The sequence below is a fragment of the Chanodichthys erythropterus genome, chromosome 19 (assembly GCF_024489055.1).
Source record: "Chanodichthys erythropterus isolate Z2021 chromosome 19, ASM2448905v1, whole genome shotgun sequence".
In the NCBI taxonomy this organism is placed as follows: domain Eukaryota; kingdom Metazoa; phylum Chordata; class Actinopteri; order Cypriniformes; family Xenocyprididae; genus Chanodichthys; species Chanodichthys erythropterus.
Window position 1 is genome coordinate 19,869,350 of NC_090239.1, and position 19,156 is coordinate 19,888,505.

General features: G+C 37.1%; 1 protein-coding gene across 1 annotated transcript in view; it reads right to left on the reverse strand.

Annotated features, from left to right (window-relative positions):
- The window catches only part of grid2ipb (glutamate receptor, ionotropic, delta 2 (Grid2) interacting protein, b), a 37,771-nt gene that overhangs the window by 4,438 nt on the left and 14,177 nt on the right, over nt 1-19,156 (reverse strand). Inside the window, exons 6-22 of the mRNA XM_067369367.1 lie at nt 18,445-18,530; nt 17,621-17,690; nt 13,102-13,395; nt 11,922-12,073; nt 11,708-11,833; nt 9,393-9,475; nt 9,153-9,297; nt 8,380-8,693; nt 6,615-7,388; nt 6,419-6,506; nt 5,244-5,333; nt 4,858-5,054; nt 4,614-4,769; nt 4,378-4,464; nt 4,155-4,284; nt 2,659-2,777; nt 2,331-2,495 (exon numbers count right to left, since the gene is read on the reverse strand). Coding sequence (XP_067225468.1) covers nt 2,331-2,495; nt 2,659-2,777; nt 4,155-4,284; nt 4,378-4,464; nt 4,614-4,769; nt 4,858-5,054; nt 5,244-5,333; nt 6,419-6,506; nt 6,615-7,388; nt 8,380-8,693; nt 9,153-9,297; nt 9,393-9,475; nt 11,708-11,833; nt 11,922-12,073; nt 13,102-13,395; nt 17,621-17,690; nt 18,445-18,530 — 3,076 coding nt within the window. The remainder of the gene's footprint in view (nt 1-2,330; nt 2,496-2,658; nt 2,778-4,154; nt 4,285-4,377; nt 4,465-4,613; nt 4,770-4,857; nt 5,055-5,243; nt 5,334-6,418; nt 6,507-6,614; nt 7,389-8,379; nt 8,694-9,152; nt 9,298-9,392; nt 9,476-11,707; nt 11,834-11,921; nt 12,074-13,101; nt 13,396-17,620; nt 17,691-18,444; nt 18,531-19,156) is intronic.

The window sequence follows — 19,156 nt, forward strand, 5'->3', positions numbered from 1 at the left end:
CTTTCTGATGAACACATTTTAATAAATATCCTGACGCATCCCAGCTTTATAATGGCATTGAACAGGGGTCACTAGTATGAACTGAAGAAAGTGTTTCCATTCACATCCATCCATCATTAACATGTACTCCACACGGCTCCAAGGGGTTAAAAAAAGTCCTTCTAAAGTGAAGCAATGCATTTGTGTAAAAAAAAAAAAAAAAATCATGTTTAGCAAGTTATGAAGTAAAATATCTAGCTTCCGCCAGACCGCCTTCCATATTCAACTTACGAATAAAACAGAACTGGAGTCGCGTCAGTTAATTTTTTTTCCGAAATAGGGAAGGTGTAGGACGTAGCTTAAGCTTTTTGAACTTCAACTTCTTCGTAAGTTGAGTATGAAAGGCGATCTGGCAGAAGCTAGATATTTTACTTTATAACGTGTTAAATATGGATTTTTTTACACAAATGCATCGCTTCACTTTAGAAGGCCTTTATTAAAGGGTTAGTTCACCCAAAAATGAAAATTATGTCATTAATGACTCACCCTCATGTCGTTCCAAACCCGTAAGACCTCCGTTCATCTTCGGAACACGGTTTAAGATATTTTAGATTTAGTCCGAGAGCTTTCTGTCCCTCCATTGAAAGTGTATGTACGGTAGACTGTCCATGTCCAGAAAGGTAATAAAAACATCATCAAAGTAGTCCATGTGACATCAGTGGGTTAGTTAGAAGTTTTTGAAGCATCGAAAATACATTTTGGTCCAAAAATAACAAAAACTACGACTTTATTCAGCATTTTCTTCTCTTCCGGAATCCTTTCCATTGAATTGATTCCATTGAATTGATTCCATTGAATTGTTTCCATTGAATCCTTTCATCTGTCGGCATTGGTAATGCACTTTTACGTCGCCGTGGTTGTTTTTGGCGATTAGGATATCCGCAACATTTTGAAGCATCGAAAATACATTTTGGTCCAAAAATAACAAAAACTACGACTTTATTCAGCATTGTATTCTCTTCCGGGTCTGTTGTCAATCCGCGTTCATGACTCCGCTTCTTCTTCTTTCCTGTTTTACTGCGGTTGGCATCCAGCTTATTGGTGCATTACCGCCCCCTTCTGCTCCGGAGTGTGGTTCACGACTCCGCAGTGATGCTGCTGACGTAAGACGCTGCTGACGTGTTATCTGGTGCGCCAGAGCTTCGTTTACAGTCTGAGGGAAAAGCACACTGTATTCAAGCTATTCTACATTGTTTGTAGTTTGGTATTGCTATATTTTTTAAAATGGTGCGTAAGTGTGCATGTCGCGGATGTCCTAATCGCCAAAAACAACCACGGGGACGTAAAAGTGCATTACCAACACCAACAGATGAAAGGATTCAATGGAATAAATTCAATGGAAAGGATTCCGGAAGAGAATACAATGCTGAATAAAGTCGTAGTTTTTGTTATTTTTGGACCAAAATGTATTTTCGATGTTTCAAAAAATTGTAACTAACCCACTGATGTCACATGGACTACTTTGATGATGTTTTTATTACCTTTCTGGACATGGACAGTCTACCGAACATACATTTTCAATGGAGGAACAGAAAGCTCTCGGACTAAATCTAAAATATCTGAGTATTCAGAAGATGAACGGAGGTCTTACGGTTTGGAACGACATGAGGGTGAGTCATTAATGACATAATTTTTGGGAGAACTAACGCTTTAACCCCCCGGAGCCGTGTGGAGTAGGTTACACGTTTATGATGGATGGATGTGGATGAAGACACTTTCTTCAGCTCATATTCGTTGATCCCGCTCACTGCCATTATAAAGCTCAGAAGCGTCAGGACACTTATTAATATATCTCCGATTATGTTCATCAGAAAGAAGTCATATACACCTAGGATGGCTATAGGCTGAGTAATGCTTGGGGTAAGTTTCATTTGAAAGTGAATCCTTTAAAACGATCCCCGTTCACATGGATCCACAAAAATGATTAAAAATGCTGTATTATGCATGCCAGGCCAGTAGTTGATGTCACTTTGCGCCTATAGACTGAACATGCAATACACATGTGCATGACGTCACCATTTTCATAAATTCACATCTCTGTAGTTTACACAGAGATGATAACTGCATCATTTTCAAAAACCCATTTTCAAATGTTTGCGTTTTCAGGACCCCAAAGCACAGCTGTTAGGTAAATGAACAGCCAAAACACATAAAAAGTTTTCAGTTTTTAGTTGAAAACAGTGTCGTGTGAACAGCCCCTCAAATGTGCAGTGTTGGGAACCTCTCCATGAACCAATGTTAACTAACAGGACCTAATTGTAAAGTGTTACCGAAATAATTAAGAAACTCACCTCAAATTTGGAGATAAACTCTGCAAAGATGCCAAAGAAGGCTTCTGTGGTTGTGGCCTTACTGTCTTCTCCAAAGTAGGAGGCCACTTTATGAAACTCATCCATTGCTCTTTGCTGCAAGGAGTCTAAGGATTGCACAGCTGGATGACAGTTTTCCAGGAAGCTCTAATATCAGGGTCAAGGGTCGATACACTGCTTCTTATAGACAGATATATTTTCACAGGATAACAGATTATTTGATGACTCAAACTGTAGAATTAACTTCTTTAGTTTTTAATAAATGTCACCATCAAACTTATTCATAAAAAAGCTGTTGATTGGTGGATACACTCATAACCACTGCGAAGCGATCCTCTGTAGTAGCTGGGATTTTTACACAGGCGGTTCTTATGTCCTGGATGGTGGAGTGAAGGTCACTGAGGTCAGCAGTAACAGTCCTCTGATTTACTGCATTTTAGTAAACGTGTGTGAACATCAATGATTCATCAATACATTTGCAATAATTTGCACTTTAGCAAATATTATTTTTGCATTTCCATTTGATCCAACAGCAAAAGAAAAAATACACTACCATTAAAAACTTGGGGTCAGTAAGGTTTTTTGTTGTTGTTGTGGAAAGAAATGAATACTTTTCTTTGAACTTCATTCCTGAAAAATGAAGTTCATCCATGACTTCCACAAACATATTAAGCAGCACAACTGTTTTCAACATTTAAAGCAACATAATGCATTTTGGGCATGTAGACATGGTCAAGACAATGTGCTAAAGTTCAAATTGAGCATCATATTGGGGAAGAAAGGTAATTTAAATGGCTACTTCCAGCAGGATAACGCATCATGTCACAAAGCTCAACTCATCCCAAACTGGTTTCTTGAACATGACAATGAGTTCACTATACTCAAATGGACTTTACAGTCACCAGATCTCAATCCAAGAGAGCACTTTTGGGATGTGGTAGAACAGGAGATTCACATGGATGTCCAGCCACAAATGAGTGATGCTTTCATATCAATGTGGACCAAAATGTCTGAGGAATCGTTCCAGGACCTTGTTGAATCTATGCCACAAAGAATTTTGGGAGCTCTCAAGGCAAAAGTGGTCCAAGTGGTTGCAAGGTGTACCTAATAAAGTGTCCGATGAGTGTATATCACAATATTACTGTTTTTACTGTAGTGTTAACCAAAAAATGCAGCCTTGGTGAGCATAAAAGACACTTTCAAAAACATTTAAAGAGGTTATTTTATTATGCTTTTTATATTTTAAACTTTTTTTAGTGTGTAATGTTGCTGTTTGTGCATGAAAAAGCACAAAGGCACTCCAACTGGAGTTATTCTCTATATCAGTAAGAACTTTTTCTGAACTCCCTGAAATGCCTCCATAATAACCTTGAGTTTTCTTCCGGGAACATACAGTACATGTCACAATATTCCTCATTTAAATAATTCCCGCCCAAGGCATACGCAAAATAAAGGAGCGAGACCTGGTTGAGTTGGGTTAGTAGTGTGCTGAAACTCGCGGTTATGCTAGGGGGTGTGACATTTCCGAAACACACTTGAAGCAGTTGACCGATCACAACACACTGATCCAGTGAACCAATCAGAGCACATTGCACATTTTGAAAGGATGGGCTTCATAGAGACCGAAACTAAACAGAACATTACTGACAGACTGGGAAGAGAGGTGCTGCAACAATGTAAATATGAAAATTCAAGCATGAACAACAAAGTCAAGACTTTGAAAAAGGGCATAATAGTAACAACCCCAAATTTTTGAACAGCAGTGTATGTACAAAACTCTAACAGGAATTTGTTCTGACACCTTACCTTTAGCAGCTAGTGGCACTGTTATGAGGTCCCTGGCGAAGCCGAGGAGTTCTGGGAAGTGTTGGCATAGTGATTTGGCAAGAATATGGAGGAAGGTCGACTTTCCATCAACTGTTTTAGTTGTGTTTAGCTGGAAGGAATTTTAATTCATAATTAGGAGAAATGAAAAGAAACGTATATAATATGAGCAATGTTTAATAAAAACATTTTATTGCAAACGTACCTCAGTAAGAAAATTTATTTTGAATCCCGTTGTTTTATTCGTCTTGGGCTGACCATTATTGAGATAATTTCCCATTGCTAAAACAAACTAAAAACAGTACTTATTGTAAGAATAATTTTTATAATTAAGATAGTAAATGAATGGCTTAGAAACACCAACTCCTTTGCAGAAGATCCAGAATTGATAACACTTAAAATTCATTATTAGTTGTATATCTGCTGAATTAAGTGTTTTACCTCCAGGATCTTGGCCAACCTCTTGCTGTTTTTGAGCTCTGATGAGGCTTTGTATATGCATTCATATGCGGCTCTCATTTCTTCTGTTTTCTCCTGCACAGTGGTCTTAAAAAGAAGACTCCTCAGTCTGGTTTTATACTCAGGAACTAGTAGCATCTGTAGAACAAGCCCACAAGAATCAATTATTATTTATATTTAATACAGAGCTCAGGTAAAACAGCCTTGAACTACGGTAAAACAGCACCTGTAGGACGAACTGGTCAGGCTCACTGAGCTTGGCAGGGTCCTGGTCGTAATGCTGAAACTGTTTGACCTCCTCGTCGTCGGGAGCGTAAAGCAGCAGTTGTTTAATGTGTGCGGGCTCCAGACGCTCTGTGCTCATGGTCATGAGGATGTTCCGCAGTTCCTTCGGGGACAGCTTCAGATGTGCTATGAGGATAGCTAAACAGGGCAGCCAGATTTAATAAGACGTGGATTCTTTACCTTCTCAATGGGAAAATTCTCACACAGGTGCTTCAGCACCTCTTTAACCTACTCCTACACATCTGCGTCACAGCAGACAACAAACCTGACTCAACCCAGAGCTCAATCTAGATGATTGCACTCCAACAAAACCCTACTTATACTCACAAGCGTTGTAGGCCTTTTTATGGGAGAGAATCTCAACCACGTCTTTCTTTTTAAAGTTCTCGGGCAGGAAAGTGGGCTCTGGAAGAGAGACTGACACATTTAATAACAATGTAAGGATGAGTTCTCTTTGCACCAGTAGTGGAGTTAATATATGGAGGGTTATTAGACTGAAAAGAGGCAATGAGATGCCAATAACTGGATGGGAATGATGGGATCTGAGACAGACATAGCTCTCCATGAGAGATGAGCTGAAAAGTACAAAAATAGACAATGTAATTGAGTTCATTTTTAGCAGCAAAATGACATGCTACAAAAAGGTACATGTGGATGAAGACAGCAATATACAGATGATGAGGTGAGATGATGTTTTATATTAATTCTTTATAAAAGTCTTTGCCTCCACTGAATTCCTCTGATTTTGTGCACATTTTTATCATTTTATGCGGTTGGATTGTATTATGGTATTACACAGAAAAATTATATTATATTATATTATATTATATTATATTATATTATATTATATTATATTATATTATATTATATTATATTATATTATATTATATTATATTATATTATATTATATTTATAATATATCTACCATTCAAACCATTCAAAGTTTGGGGTCTGTAAGACTTTTTTTTATTTTTTATTATTCCTTACTTTTCAACATTAATAATAATAAGAAATGTTTCTTGAACACCAAATCAGCATATTAGAATGATTGTGATTCACAGGAATAAATAACATTTTAAAATATATTAAAATGTTAATTTTAATTGAGCATAAAAGACTGAGAACTGTATTATTATTACAATAAATTATATAATAAATTAAATCCCTTAATAAATATAATTACATGAACTAATGATATATTCTTAAATTATGAAATTATTTGAAAGTCTTTACCAGAATTCCTTCACATTGTTCTGAAACGCTCAAATAACTACAGGAAGCATTTAAATAAATGAAATATGTATTTTGTTGTGGTTTTTTTTTTTTTTCATGAAGGGTGCTTTTAAACATTCAAAGATTTTGGTTGATGATCTGACGACATTCAGTGTAAAAACACAGGAAAGCAGTTGGGGGCAAACACTTTTTTTACAGCACTGCATGACAGGGGATGATGATATGTACATGCAATATCACATTTAGATACAATAAAATAGAAAACTTACTGGAATTCCTCTGTGTGCCGAAGTACAGATCCAGATCCAGGTACTTGACCATGTCACTGAGTTTATGATAGTCAGGATCATCTCCAAGCTAACAAACAGACATTTCCACTCAGTAAAGGATCATCACATGACCTGTACTTGCACTTAAACATTCAATTCTGATGTGCACTGTAGTTGTTATGCATCGCTAACCAACCTGTCCCCAGATAGTTCCTTCAGAGTTCTCCACCTGCTCCCAGCGCAGTCTTTTCACGCTCATGTGGTTGTTGTCGGAGGCTTTTGGACTGGATTTGGGCAAAGGTGGTGGATCACAAGGTGGGGGTAGAGGAGGTGGCGGTGGTGGGGGTACCTTGCTAGAGAGCGTGCCTTCAAAGCTTTGCTGGGAAGATTGGGAATGGAGGCTCTTTTGCTTGGTCAGGCTAGGGGAGGTTCTGGGAGCAGAAGTCTGCTGGCTCTGGTAGATGGACTGGGTTGGATGTCGTAGGTGAGTGTGCTGTCTGGTTGCATGTGGGGGTTGAGGGGAGGTGTGCGGGGAAGATTGTAGGATGGGATGAGCCTTTGGTTGGTGCAGCTGAAGAACGGACTGAGTGCTGGGCTGGGGAGAGGAGCGTCGGGGATGGGTGCGCTGAGCCCTGAGCTCTTCACTGGTGGGCAAAACCTTGTGTAACGAGGGGCGGCTGGTAAGGAAGGGGCGAGGTGGCGGTGGGGGCGGGACTATGATGGGGTGGTGCTGGAAGGCCGGGGGAGGTTGGGGCAAGTGCTCTGGGGTGAGGGGAAGGGGCGAGGGCGGGTCGGTGAACTGGAGGGGTGGTGGCGGAGGCGGAGGACTCTGAGGGGGAGGGGGGATGTGGTCAGAGCCTGAGGAGTAGGTGACTGAGGTGGAGTCATCACTGCTGCTGTGATCTTCACTGCTGGCACTGCTTAACTCATGAGGCAGCATGTTCACTTCCTGTTCATCCTGGAAACTCATCTGCCAGTGTCAAAAAGACAATTAGGGCTTAAAAACTACATGGTACATAAATGTGTATAATGCTCATCAAAACAAAACAAATCAAAACAAAACAAAACAAAACAAAACAAAACAAAACAAAACAAAACAAAGTAAAATAAAATAAAATAAAATAAAATAAAAAAAAAAATATAATATAAAATGTAAAATATAAAATAAAATATAAAATAAAATAAAAAATAAAATAAAAATATAAAATAAAATAAAATTTAAAAATAAAATAAAAATATAAAATAAAATAAAATATAAAATAAAATACAATATAAAATAATATAAAATAAAAGAAATAAAAAGAAATGTGACCCTACATAGGACAAGAGATTTTAATAAAAAAAATAAAATGAAATGAAATAAAATATGTGACCCTACATAGGACATGCATTTTGTTGAACTGATCAATGGAAAATAAAAATTACAATAAAATAAATAAAAATATAAGAAGAAATGTGAACCTACATAAGACAAGAGATTTAAAAAATAAAATAAAATAAAATAAAATAATGAAATTAAATAATGAAATTAAATAAATAAAATTAAATTAAATAAAATCAGAAATTTGACCCTACCTACGACAAGAGATTTTAATTAAAAAAAATGTTTTAATTTAAATGTAATGAAACGAAATAAAATAAAATATGTGACCCTACATAGGACATGCATTTTGTTGAAATGATCGATTGAAAAAAATAAAATAAAATAAAATAAAAAAAACAATAAAGTGACCCTACACAGGAAACAAATTTTGTTGAACAGATAGACAGAAAATAAAAATAAAATAACTAAAAATAAAATAAGAAATGCTACCCTACATTAGACAAGAGATTTTAATAATAAAATTAAAAAAATAAAAATAAAATAAAATAAAATATTATTAATATCTGAATATTATATTATTATATTTTTGAGACACTTAGTTGGTAAACAGTAAACTCTTTCTGTGTCTGACACAAACCTCCTCATAGTCATTCTCTCCTCCCTTAAAGTCATCCACGATATTGACCCGGTGTCCCAACTGCTCGCTTAGAGCATCCAAGAACTTGTCTGTGTCTCGACTTCGAGGTGGGCGTGAGAAGGTAAAGAGCTTCCTACGCTGGGGCAGAGGGCTGGGTTCATCAGAAGGCAGGGGGGAGGCAGGGGGGCTGTCCAAACTAACGTAAGGATTAGACTCCACACTGTCTGGAGAAGGAACAGTCTGCTGGTAAGGCTCATACTGAGGGCCAGGAAAGGATTCAGTCCATGTAAGAGAGAGGCCTGACTTACGGTTCCCTGCAAAATGAACAAAATCATGAGGAACATTTATAGTACTCAGGAACACTATGAGAGATATTACTAAATGTTCTAAAAAGTTTTCAATTGATAAAAAACAAAGAACTAAAACATGCTAATACGTTAAATTGGGGATTTTCAAACTAGTTGATGCCATGACCCTTCTTGCAATCCGCTTTTATATTATCATTATTTGTGAGCAAAACAACTATTACAATATTACCTGGAAAATATTTTACTTTATTTACTTTATTAACCCACTTTTATTGACCCCAGTTTGAAAACCCCCATGTTAAATCTTAAATTATCTAAATAAGCAAGCACATTTAGTGTCAAATGGTCACACAGGTCCTACACAGCCAATCTCATTATATCTCTCATCATAATCATGGCTGCACATCCATCTCTTTTCGGAGGCACCATGTGACAATTGTGGATGTCGGAGTAAGCTCAGAATACCTGTGTTACAATGCGTGAAAGACTGAGTGTATGTATTGTTCTCAGCTTGGCCCATGCCGACAGCCCTGGGTGAGGAGTGACTCTGGAGAGACTGGTTGCTCTTCCCGGGATACACGTTCCCAAGCTCCGTGTACACTCCTGACATCTACAGGTTGGGGCGTGGTTAAATGACAGGCATGATTTCATAATAGCAGTGATGACAGTGCAATGAATTGTGGCTGAGCAGTAAATGGTACCCACGTGGTTGAGATCTGGGGACTCTGGGAAGGAAGTCCCATCCCCACACTGTCTTTCCTCTGGAGTCACAGGGTCAGTGAATGTTCCTGAGACACAGAGAAAGCCAATCCAGAAACAGAGCATGTGCACAGAAAGCTGCCTGCCCTTTAGGAGCTAAAAAGAGACTGAGGGCAGTGAGCTTTAGCAGCAGCTCTGGGTGGGAGGTGGCTTGCAAGCAGTTTATAGCTATTTTCTAATAGATGCTGGTGAATCAAACATGACTGAGAAGAGTTTTGACTGCTTGTTTACCCCACAAGAGTGAGAGAATGGCATGGCTATAGCTGAAGAAATGTTAGAATGAAGCAATGCGTGGCATATACAGTATTCTATATAAACTATATTAGTTCTATATCATACTATTAGCAGGATCCAAAATTAACAATCATCAAATAAGACTAAAAAATGATTTTGGCGAGTAAATGAAATGTCGGTTTTGACTTTTTTGTGATCTAGTTTCAATGAGGGATTGAGCCTAGCTTATCTCACGTATGCAAGGGAAAAATCATAATAATTAAAAGTAAACTAAAAAAATTAATTAATTAATCTACAATTCAAAAGGTTGGGGTAAGAACTTTTTTCAGAGAAATTAAAACTTTTTTTTTTTTCAGCAAAGATGCATTCAATTGACCAAAAGTAAAAGTAAAGACATAAATAATTTACAAAAGATTTTTCAAATAAATGTATTTATAAATGCAGATTAAAGAAATCAAATAAATGCTGTTCTTTTGAACTTTATATTTATCAAAGAATCCTTAAAATGTATAAATATTAAGCAGCACAACTGTTTTCAGAATTGATAATAATACTGACAGCAACATAGTGTCAGCCCAGATCTGGCCCACATCTGGTCCACGTGTACCAGGTAATCCGGATATGGGCCACATTCTGTTGCTGTCAGGGCACATGTTTCTTGAGCACCAAATCAGCATATTAGAATGATTTCTGAAGGATCATGTGACACTGAAGACTGGAGTAATGATGCTGAAAACTTTGCTATCACTGGAATAAATTACATTTTAAGGGTAGGCCTAATTTACTACACATTGTCATTTAAATAACCTGAGAATAGTGCTCAAAAGAACGTCACCTCATCTTCTCTGACAGGCGCCCTGCACGTGCAGCTGACATAAACCACACTTTCAGTAAACAAAAAGAAAATCCTATCCAGTGGTGAAGTGTTTTCTGTGTTGACAAACCTTTTGCGATGTCCTAATAACAAACGTGATTCACACGCAACGCGTCAACGTCCGCTAATGTCCAATTCGTGACCTAATGACTCATTTTAATGAATCATGACAACAACTGATCTGTCCACACGGTCTATAATGAATCATTTACTCGAACAACTCTGAAATGAGAACATAAGTGTGCTTACCCCATTTAGCAAGAGTGGTTAGTAAAATTAGCCTTAATAATCCACAATGTTTTCAGGTTATTTAAATGACAATGTGTAGTAAATTAGGCCTACCTATACAATCAGTTAGTTTAGACTGGAGTGAGGTGAAACCAGAACAAAGCAAGTTGTTGTTAGCTAGGTGCATTCAATTGTATATGGTAGAAAATTATATTATTAGTTAATATAACTTCTAAATGCTACTTTTTAATACTTTTCAGGTTTAGCAAATAAGCATCTTCTCTTACAAAGCTATAAAATCACTTCTTCTTTTTTTTTTTTTTGCAAAATGGGAAAGAAAGAATTACAGTGGGAGTGACGGGTATTTTATTGTCAGTATCGGGCTCGCCGATCACGTGGGTAGGGCACTTTTTACTGTTTGTGTGTATGTCCATGTCTGTCACCACCGAAGACCATTTTTGACCGAGGAAAAACCCTGCGTTGATTAATTTGAATTGAAATATTTAATACTTTCACAGCAAAAATTATGTATGCGATTAATTTAGATTAATTAATCACAGGGTATGTAATTAATTAGATTAAAATTTTTAATCGATTTACAGCCCTAATTTTTGATCAAATAAATGCAGCCTTGCATAAATGAATGCAGTTAGCATAAGAGGCTTCTTTAAAAAAAAAAACATCTTACAAACCCCAAACTTTTGAACAGTAATGTATATATTATATTATATTATATTATATTATATTATATTATATTATATTATATTATATTATATTATATTATATTATATTATATTATATTATATTATATTATATTATATTATATATTTTTTTATGTTTGTATATGTTTAGTGTGGAAAAAGTTCATTTTGCACCCTGCTTATCAATCAAAAACCAGCACACTGACAAGTGGAAAATGACATACCCATTCCAAGGTGAGTGCCGATAATGCAGTCATCTGAGCTTCTCTCTCTCACAGTGTTTTTGTGAGAGGTTCCTGACACTCGCATGGAGCTGCTCCGTCTGTGGGTTTCTTGACCTATCTCTGGTTCTGCAGTAATACAAATGAACAGTTACAATGCATTCAAGACAGATAGCCAATAGAGGGCTGACAATAATACAGTGAAGTCACAGCTAACCTGCACTTTTGAAGCCCAGAAAGCGGGCGATCTTGCTCTTGCAGTGCTCCTGTTCCTCGTAGGTCAGCAGCTGGTAAATAAACTGCCAAATCAGCTGCTTGGCTGGAGTGTCCAGCACAGGAAACACATCTACAATGAGCGTGTCCACATTCCTGTTTACATGCAACAGAAGGAGCCATTTTAGAAATAATTGGGCTGCTCTCTCAGCAAGCCATCGCATAAGCGAGCGTTATTTATTAAATTTAGAAGAACCCACAGATTGTTTCTGATTTTGAATATCTATTTGTGCTTGAGGCTGAAGCTATTTTTGAATGCTTCTCACATTTGCCTTGCTGCTGCCAAGATGCAGAAATCCCTCGCTGTGGGAAAAGCGTGCTATGACATTTGCAATAATATGGAAAGATGGTTACAGTCTATGAGTATTAATTAGCTCTGTTGCCTATAATTGGCTAACACATTTTGTATATTTTTGGACAAACAATTGCATTGGTCACTAAAATCATAACTATAAAATACAATTATATTTATAATTAAAAGAAAATAATTAATAAACATTTTTTAGTAGCAAATCAGCATAATAGAATGATTTCTGAAGAATGTGACTGAAGTATTGATGCTAAAAATTCAGCTTTGCCTTCACAGGAACAAATTACATTTTAAAATACAAATTACAATACAAAAGTGTAATAATATTTCACAATATTACTGTTTTTGCTGTATTTCTGATCAAATAAATATAGCCTTGGTGAGTATAAGAAACCTCTATCAACAACATAAAAAAAAACAACATAATTATTCCAAGATTTTGACCACACTATACTGTCGTTATGGTCAGTAGTTCGTACTTAAACAACTCAGACCACCAAACTGATCACTAACCACTTCATTTTTGGTTAGACAAAACAGTTTTTCATCTCAGTACTGCCAACCTCAGCTAATATAACATTAAGGCCCTGTTTACACCTGGCATTAAGATGAGTTTTGGTTGATCGGATCACAAGCGGACAACGCTAAATACAAGTGTAAACAGGGCCTAAAACGTTTTGAGTTTGTCACTTTCGACCACTTCCAGAAGTAATCGAAAACGCATTCAAACCAGATTGCTTTCTTAGTGTAGATGCAAATGTGTTTGAATGTCACGTGCCTTCTCCCACTTAGTCATTATGTATTTTGACCTGACCTGTGCTGGAAGAACGTCTCCAGAGCTTTGCAAATGGTGTATCTTTCTTGTAGAGTGAGGAGGTGTTCAAGTTGCTGGCTGAAGGTACGACCGTGCACGCGGATGCTGGGAGGCAGGATCTCGGCTACCCACTGCAGGGAGCTGAGGGCCGGGGAACGTGAGCGCGGGATGGTGGGGGTCTCTTCTGGCTCCGAATCTGAGAGCGGATAGTCTACAGGGCCCTCTTCCACCACTAGAGTGGGCATGGCACCACTGCCCTGAAGCATGGACACCACCTTCTCATGGGAGCAGTTCCTACATGTGCATTGATTAGAATTAGTGTAATTTGATTAAATAATGACTTAACTATTAGCATGATGCATCTGTTTGTTCCTCAATAGTCTAGTGGACAAGACAAAGCTGAGAAGGTAGCCAAGTTTTGTTTAAATCAAATTTAATTTATATATTTAATTATTTAATTAAATTTAATAATACTAACCCCATTCCAAAAAAGTTGAGAAACAAATTGTGAATAAAAACAGAATGCAATGATGTGGAAGTTTCGAATTTCAATATTTTATTCAGAATACAACATAGATGACATATCAAATGTTTAAACTGAGAAAATGTATCATTTTAAGGGAAAAATAAGTTGATTTTAAATTTCATGGCATCAACACATCTCAAAAAAGTTGGGACAAGGCCATGTTTACCACTGTGTGGCATCCCCTCTTCTTTTTATAAACGTCTGGGGACTGAGGAGACAAGTTGCTCAAGTTTAAGATTAGGAACGTTATCCCATTATTGTCTAATACAGGCTTCTAGTTGCTCAACTGTCTTAGGTCTTTTCTTTGTCGCATCTTCCTCCTTATGATGCGCCAAATGTTTTCTATGGGTGAAAGATCTGGATTGCAGTCTGGCCATTTCAGTACCCGGATCCTTCTTCTACACAGCCATGATGTTGTAATTGATGCAGTATGTGGTCTGGCATTGTCATGTTGGAAAATGCAAGGTCTTCCCTGAAAGAGACAACGTCTGGATGGGAGCATATGTTGTTCTAGAACTTGGATATACCTTTCAGCATTGATGGTGCCTTTCCAGATGTGTAAGCTGCCCATGCCACAAGCACTCATGCAACCCCATACCATCAGAGATGCAGGCTTCTGAACTGAGCGCTGATAACAACTTGGGTTGTCCTTGTCCTCTTTAGTCTGGATGACATGGCGTCCCAGTTTTCCAAAAAGAACTTCAAATTTTGATTCGTCTGACCACAGAACAGTTTTCCACTTTGCCACAGTCCATTTTAAATGAGCCTTGGCCCAGAGAAAATGTCTGCGCTTCTGGATCATGTTTAGATATGGCTTCTTTTTTGACCTATAGAGTTTTAGCTGGCAACGGCGAATCGCACGGTGGATTGTGTTCACCGACAATGTTTTCTGGAAGTATTCCTGAGCCCATGTTGTTATTTCCATTACAGTAGCATTCCTGTATGTGATGCAGTGCCGTCTAAGGGCCCGAAGATCACGGGCATCCAGTATGATTTTCCGGCCTTGACCCTTACGCATAGAGATTGTTCCGGATTCTCTGAATCTTTGGATGATATTATGCACTGTAGATGATGATAACTTCAAACTCTTTGCAATTTTTCTCTGAGAAACTCCTTTCTGATATTGCTCCACTATTTTTCGCCACAGCATTGGGGAAATTGGGGATCCTCTGCCCATCTTGACTTCTGAGAGACATTGCCACTCTGAGAGGCTCTTTTTATACCCAATCATGTTGCCAATTGACCTAATAAGTTTCAAATTGGTCCTCCAGCTGTTCCTTATATGCACATTTAACTTTTCCGGCCTCTTATTTCTACCTGTCCCAACTTTTTTGGAATGTCTCATGAAATCCAAAATGAGCCAATATTTGGCATGACATTTCAAAATGTCTCACTTTCAACATTTGATATGTTATCTATTTTCTATTGTGAATAAAATATAAGTTTATGAGATTTGTAAATTATTGCATTCCTTTTTTATTCACAAGTTGTACAGTGTCCCAACTTTTTTGGAATCGGGTTTGTATGATATAATACAATATAATATTAGGTAACAAATAATATTTTACGTATACTAGGGGTTGCTCAGACTAGACCACTAGTCAACTTTAATGCTCTGCCATGACATTTTAAGCTTGATGTTGACTAGTCGCTGATCATGTGACACCAACAACATGGCCTTGCAGAACAACTTCATACAGTTCTTTTCTAACTGATCGGACTTAACGGTTTTTGTATAAATTACGACCAAAACTCAAAAGAAAAAATCCCATAGATTTACATTGGCTGTAATACTAATACTGTCCTATAGAGGGAGCCACAGGATAAGAAAAATGTGAAGTCCACTTTTACTCTGTTTCCATCTGTTAAAATGACAAATAAATGCATACTCCGAGAGTGCTTTACAAGTTGTTTGTAATATCATCTGAATATTGATCAGGTGAATGCACATTTTAAACTGTTTATTATACAGGTAAGTTAATCACCATTCTAAACTAACCTACATTGTAACACATACAGACATACAGATCGAACATCACATGCAGATCACACACACAGAAACTTGTCATTGCTGTTCTGTTTTTTATCAATTAAATAGCTTTAAAAAATTGAAAAGTCTAGCATATATTCCTTTCTGTTTTTAAAGTAACTAAAACCCACAGCTTTACTAGTAGAGACACGCTGCACAGGTAGGATTAATTCACACACGCAATCACTCTCTCACTAATGCATTCAAATAAATGTGCTACAGTACAAATGTGCTTCTTTATCTGTATCTGATTCAGAACGAGCAGAAGTCTGTAAGAAATATAATGACCCACAGACTAAAGAACTTATGGATAGATACAATATTCTTGTGTTGCAAAGCATTCCCATCTTTTGTGTTTTTATTAGTGATGCAATCAGCGATTAGTTCACGTCAACTCGACTTTAATCACATAACAGTCGACTTCAAAAAATATGTGGTCATTCAACCCATGATGTAATTATAAATCACTTGCAAACTAGTTAAATTATAGTGTATAATATGTTGTTGCTACAGTACATTAATACACTAATAGGCATTCACTGTCACTGTAATTTACACATTTTTGTATTTGTATGAATTTTATGTAAAGTGTGGTTCAACCACACATATATTTACTTGTTTGCATAGACACAATAACATACAATGTTGTGTACTGACAGCTTCTAAAACATATAATTTACTTTACAGATGTACAAATGTCTAGGAATCCTTATTTAATCTGTGAGACCGGTGAGAGAAGCTTTGGTTTAGAGATAGGAGAGGGATTATATAACATGGGACAAAATGGGGTGCAAATAGCATCTTCTCTTAAATAATACTTAGAAATATATGTACACTTGGTGTTGGTGGAAATTTTTTATTGGCATAATTCAATGTTTGTCAGTCACCCAGAGTTAGTATAAACTTAAGCATCTACAGTAGTGGGGTAAATGGCTGTGCTCTTGAGATTATCTACACAGCCAAGAAGCTGCTAAATCACGGCCGCAGGAAAGTGATTTACATTTAAGCCTAAATAAACAAAGCTGGTGGTTTGGTAAGAAGCAGCAGAGTAATACAAATGCATAATATGAATTTATGAATTTGAATTAGTGAATTTAAAAGGTCTCTATGTTACTTGTCTTTCCCAGCAAAAGAAAAATGAATAATATTAAATAAATAAAAATATTCTCATCCAGTCACACGCAAAGCATGCTGGGAGAGGAAAACCCCCTGCCCTATGTAATATTTAACTTGTTTTAGTCAATTGTCAATTATTTAGTCAATTATTTAGTTAAAACTCTATTTAAATGGCACATTTGAGTTACACTACCATTCAAGAGTCAGTAAGATTTTTTATTTTAAAGAAGTCTCTTATGCTCAACAAATACATTTTAAAACGTAATTTATTGATGTGTTGGCAAAGCTGACTTTTTAGCAGTCATTACTCCAGTTTTCAGTGTCACATGATCCAACAGAAATCATTATAATATGCTGATTTGGTGTATTTCTTATTATTATCATCAATGTTGAAAACATATTTTTGTGGAAACCAAAAACCAAGATGCATTTTTTTTCAGAATTCTTTGATGAATAGGAAGTTCAAATAAACATTTTTTTTTTTAAATAAAAACCTTTTGTAACATTATAAATGTCTTTTACTGTCATGTTTGATTAAGTTAATATTCTCTTTGTGAATGAAAGTATTAATTTCTTTAAAAAAAAAAAAATCTTACTGACCCCAAACCTATAAACAGTAGTATAAATAAAATGGTTGGGTTATGTGAAATTGCTACACAGTAGGTTAACTGATTCTGTTTCTGAGAAATCACTTAACTACTTTGAGGCGATTTGATTTCTACCCCTTAGCTGATATAAAATAAGGAACAGTAATTGTGTATTCATAAATACGCTTACCAGAGTATAATAACACTTCACTGCCATGCCACTTTTAAAGCATCATCACAGCATAAGAAAAATAAACACACCTCATGTCTAGGCCATTGAGGAACAATATGCGGTCTCCCGGTTTAAGGCCACATGCCTCAGCTGGACTACCTGTAATGGGAAAACATTGTTTTGTGACTGAGAATAAAACCTCAGACACTTACAGTAAATAATACGCCCACAAATAATACACTTTAATGAATCATATTGATGTGTAAAACTGCTGCCCTTTGTGATTGTTTGTAATTAAAACACTACAAGACACTCTGTCGTAGGTCTGAGAGGATTTGTAATCCGTTTTCTCATCACGATGCTAGACTCCTACTTGTTTTCATAAGCAGCCCCACATGGGCAGCTGAGTCAGTGTTAACTAGCCTCAGCACAGGCCTGCAGTGGGCGAATATCGTCATACAGACACTCACACACTTATCGCCCTCTCTCCACTCGCAACATACAATTGTGCAGATGTCAATACAAATGTACCCAAAGCTTGTTCATTAGTACAACAGCCCACTCCTTCCTTTTTCACAATGCACCAAAAAAACACTGCATTCCCCTTGAAAACAAACCACTGACCCCAGCTGTGCTTTTCATGTGCCTTTTTATTACAGCCATCTCTGTAGCCTACAGCGATATGACCCTCAACCTGGCACAAATTCTAGTGGTAAAAATATGACGGTAAAAATTAATTTCTAGCGCTAGATCTGAATCCTAGGTGGCAGGATGTATAATTCTGCATCAGGTCAGAAACCTTGAGAAAGAAGAAAAGCCTGATTCACCTGAGAATCAGTGCTTTTTTCACTCTTGATAAATCATGAAATGTAGCAAGTGGTTATGGGTGGTCGTCACAATCATTGATACGCACCTGCCATTACTGAGTCGATCCACACAGGAGCATGACCTCTCAGAGTAAAGCCAAAACTCTTCTTACCCCGGTACACACGGATGGTTCTGCAGAGGAAGTGGAAGAGGGATTACTGACTATACTGACTGATTATAGGTATGTTAAACACTCAAATAATATACAATACTTTGATTTTTACATTTTCTGAGGAACATGACTGGCACACAGGGGTGTAGTTAGTGGTTGCTATGTAGTTGCTAAGGTGCTGTGAATTGTTTTATTCACACATGCTAAGGTTTCTTACTGTCCTAAATCAAAACAGCAATTACCATGGTGTTGCTTTGCAGTTACCAGGGTGTTCTGGGCAGTTGCTAGGGCTTTGATAAGGTGTTCTGGGTGTTTTTTTACTGGCTCAAGTCAAAACAGCAATTGCCATGGTGTTGCCTCACAGTTGCCATGGTGTTCTGGGTGGTTGCTAGGGCTTTGATAAGCTGTTCTGGCTGGTTTCTTACTGGCTCAAGTCAAAACAGCAATTGCCATGGTGTTGCTTCACAGTTGCCATGGTGTTCTGGGTGGTTGCTAGGGCTTTGATAAGCTGTTCTGGCTGGTTTCTTACTGGCTCAAGTCAAAACAGCAATTGCCATGGTGTTGCTACACAGTTGCCAGGGTGTTCTGGGCAGTTGCTAGGGCTTTGATAAAGTGTTCTGGGTGGTTTTTTACTGGCTCAAGTCAA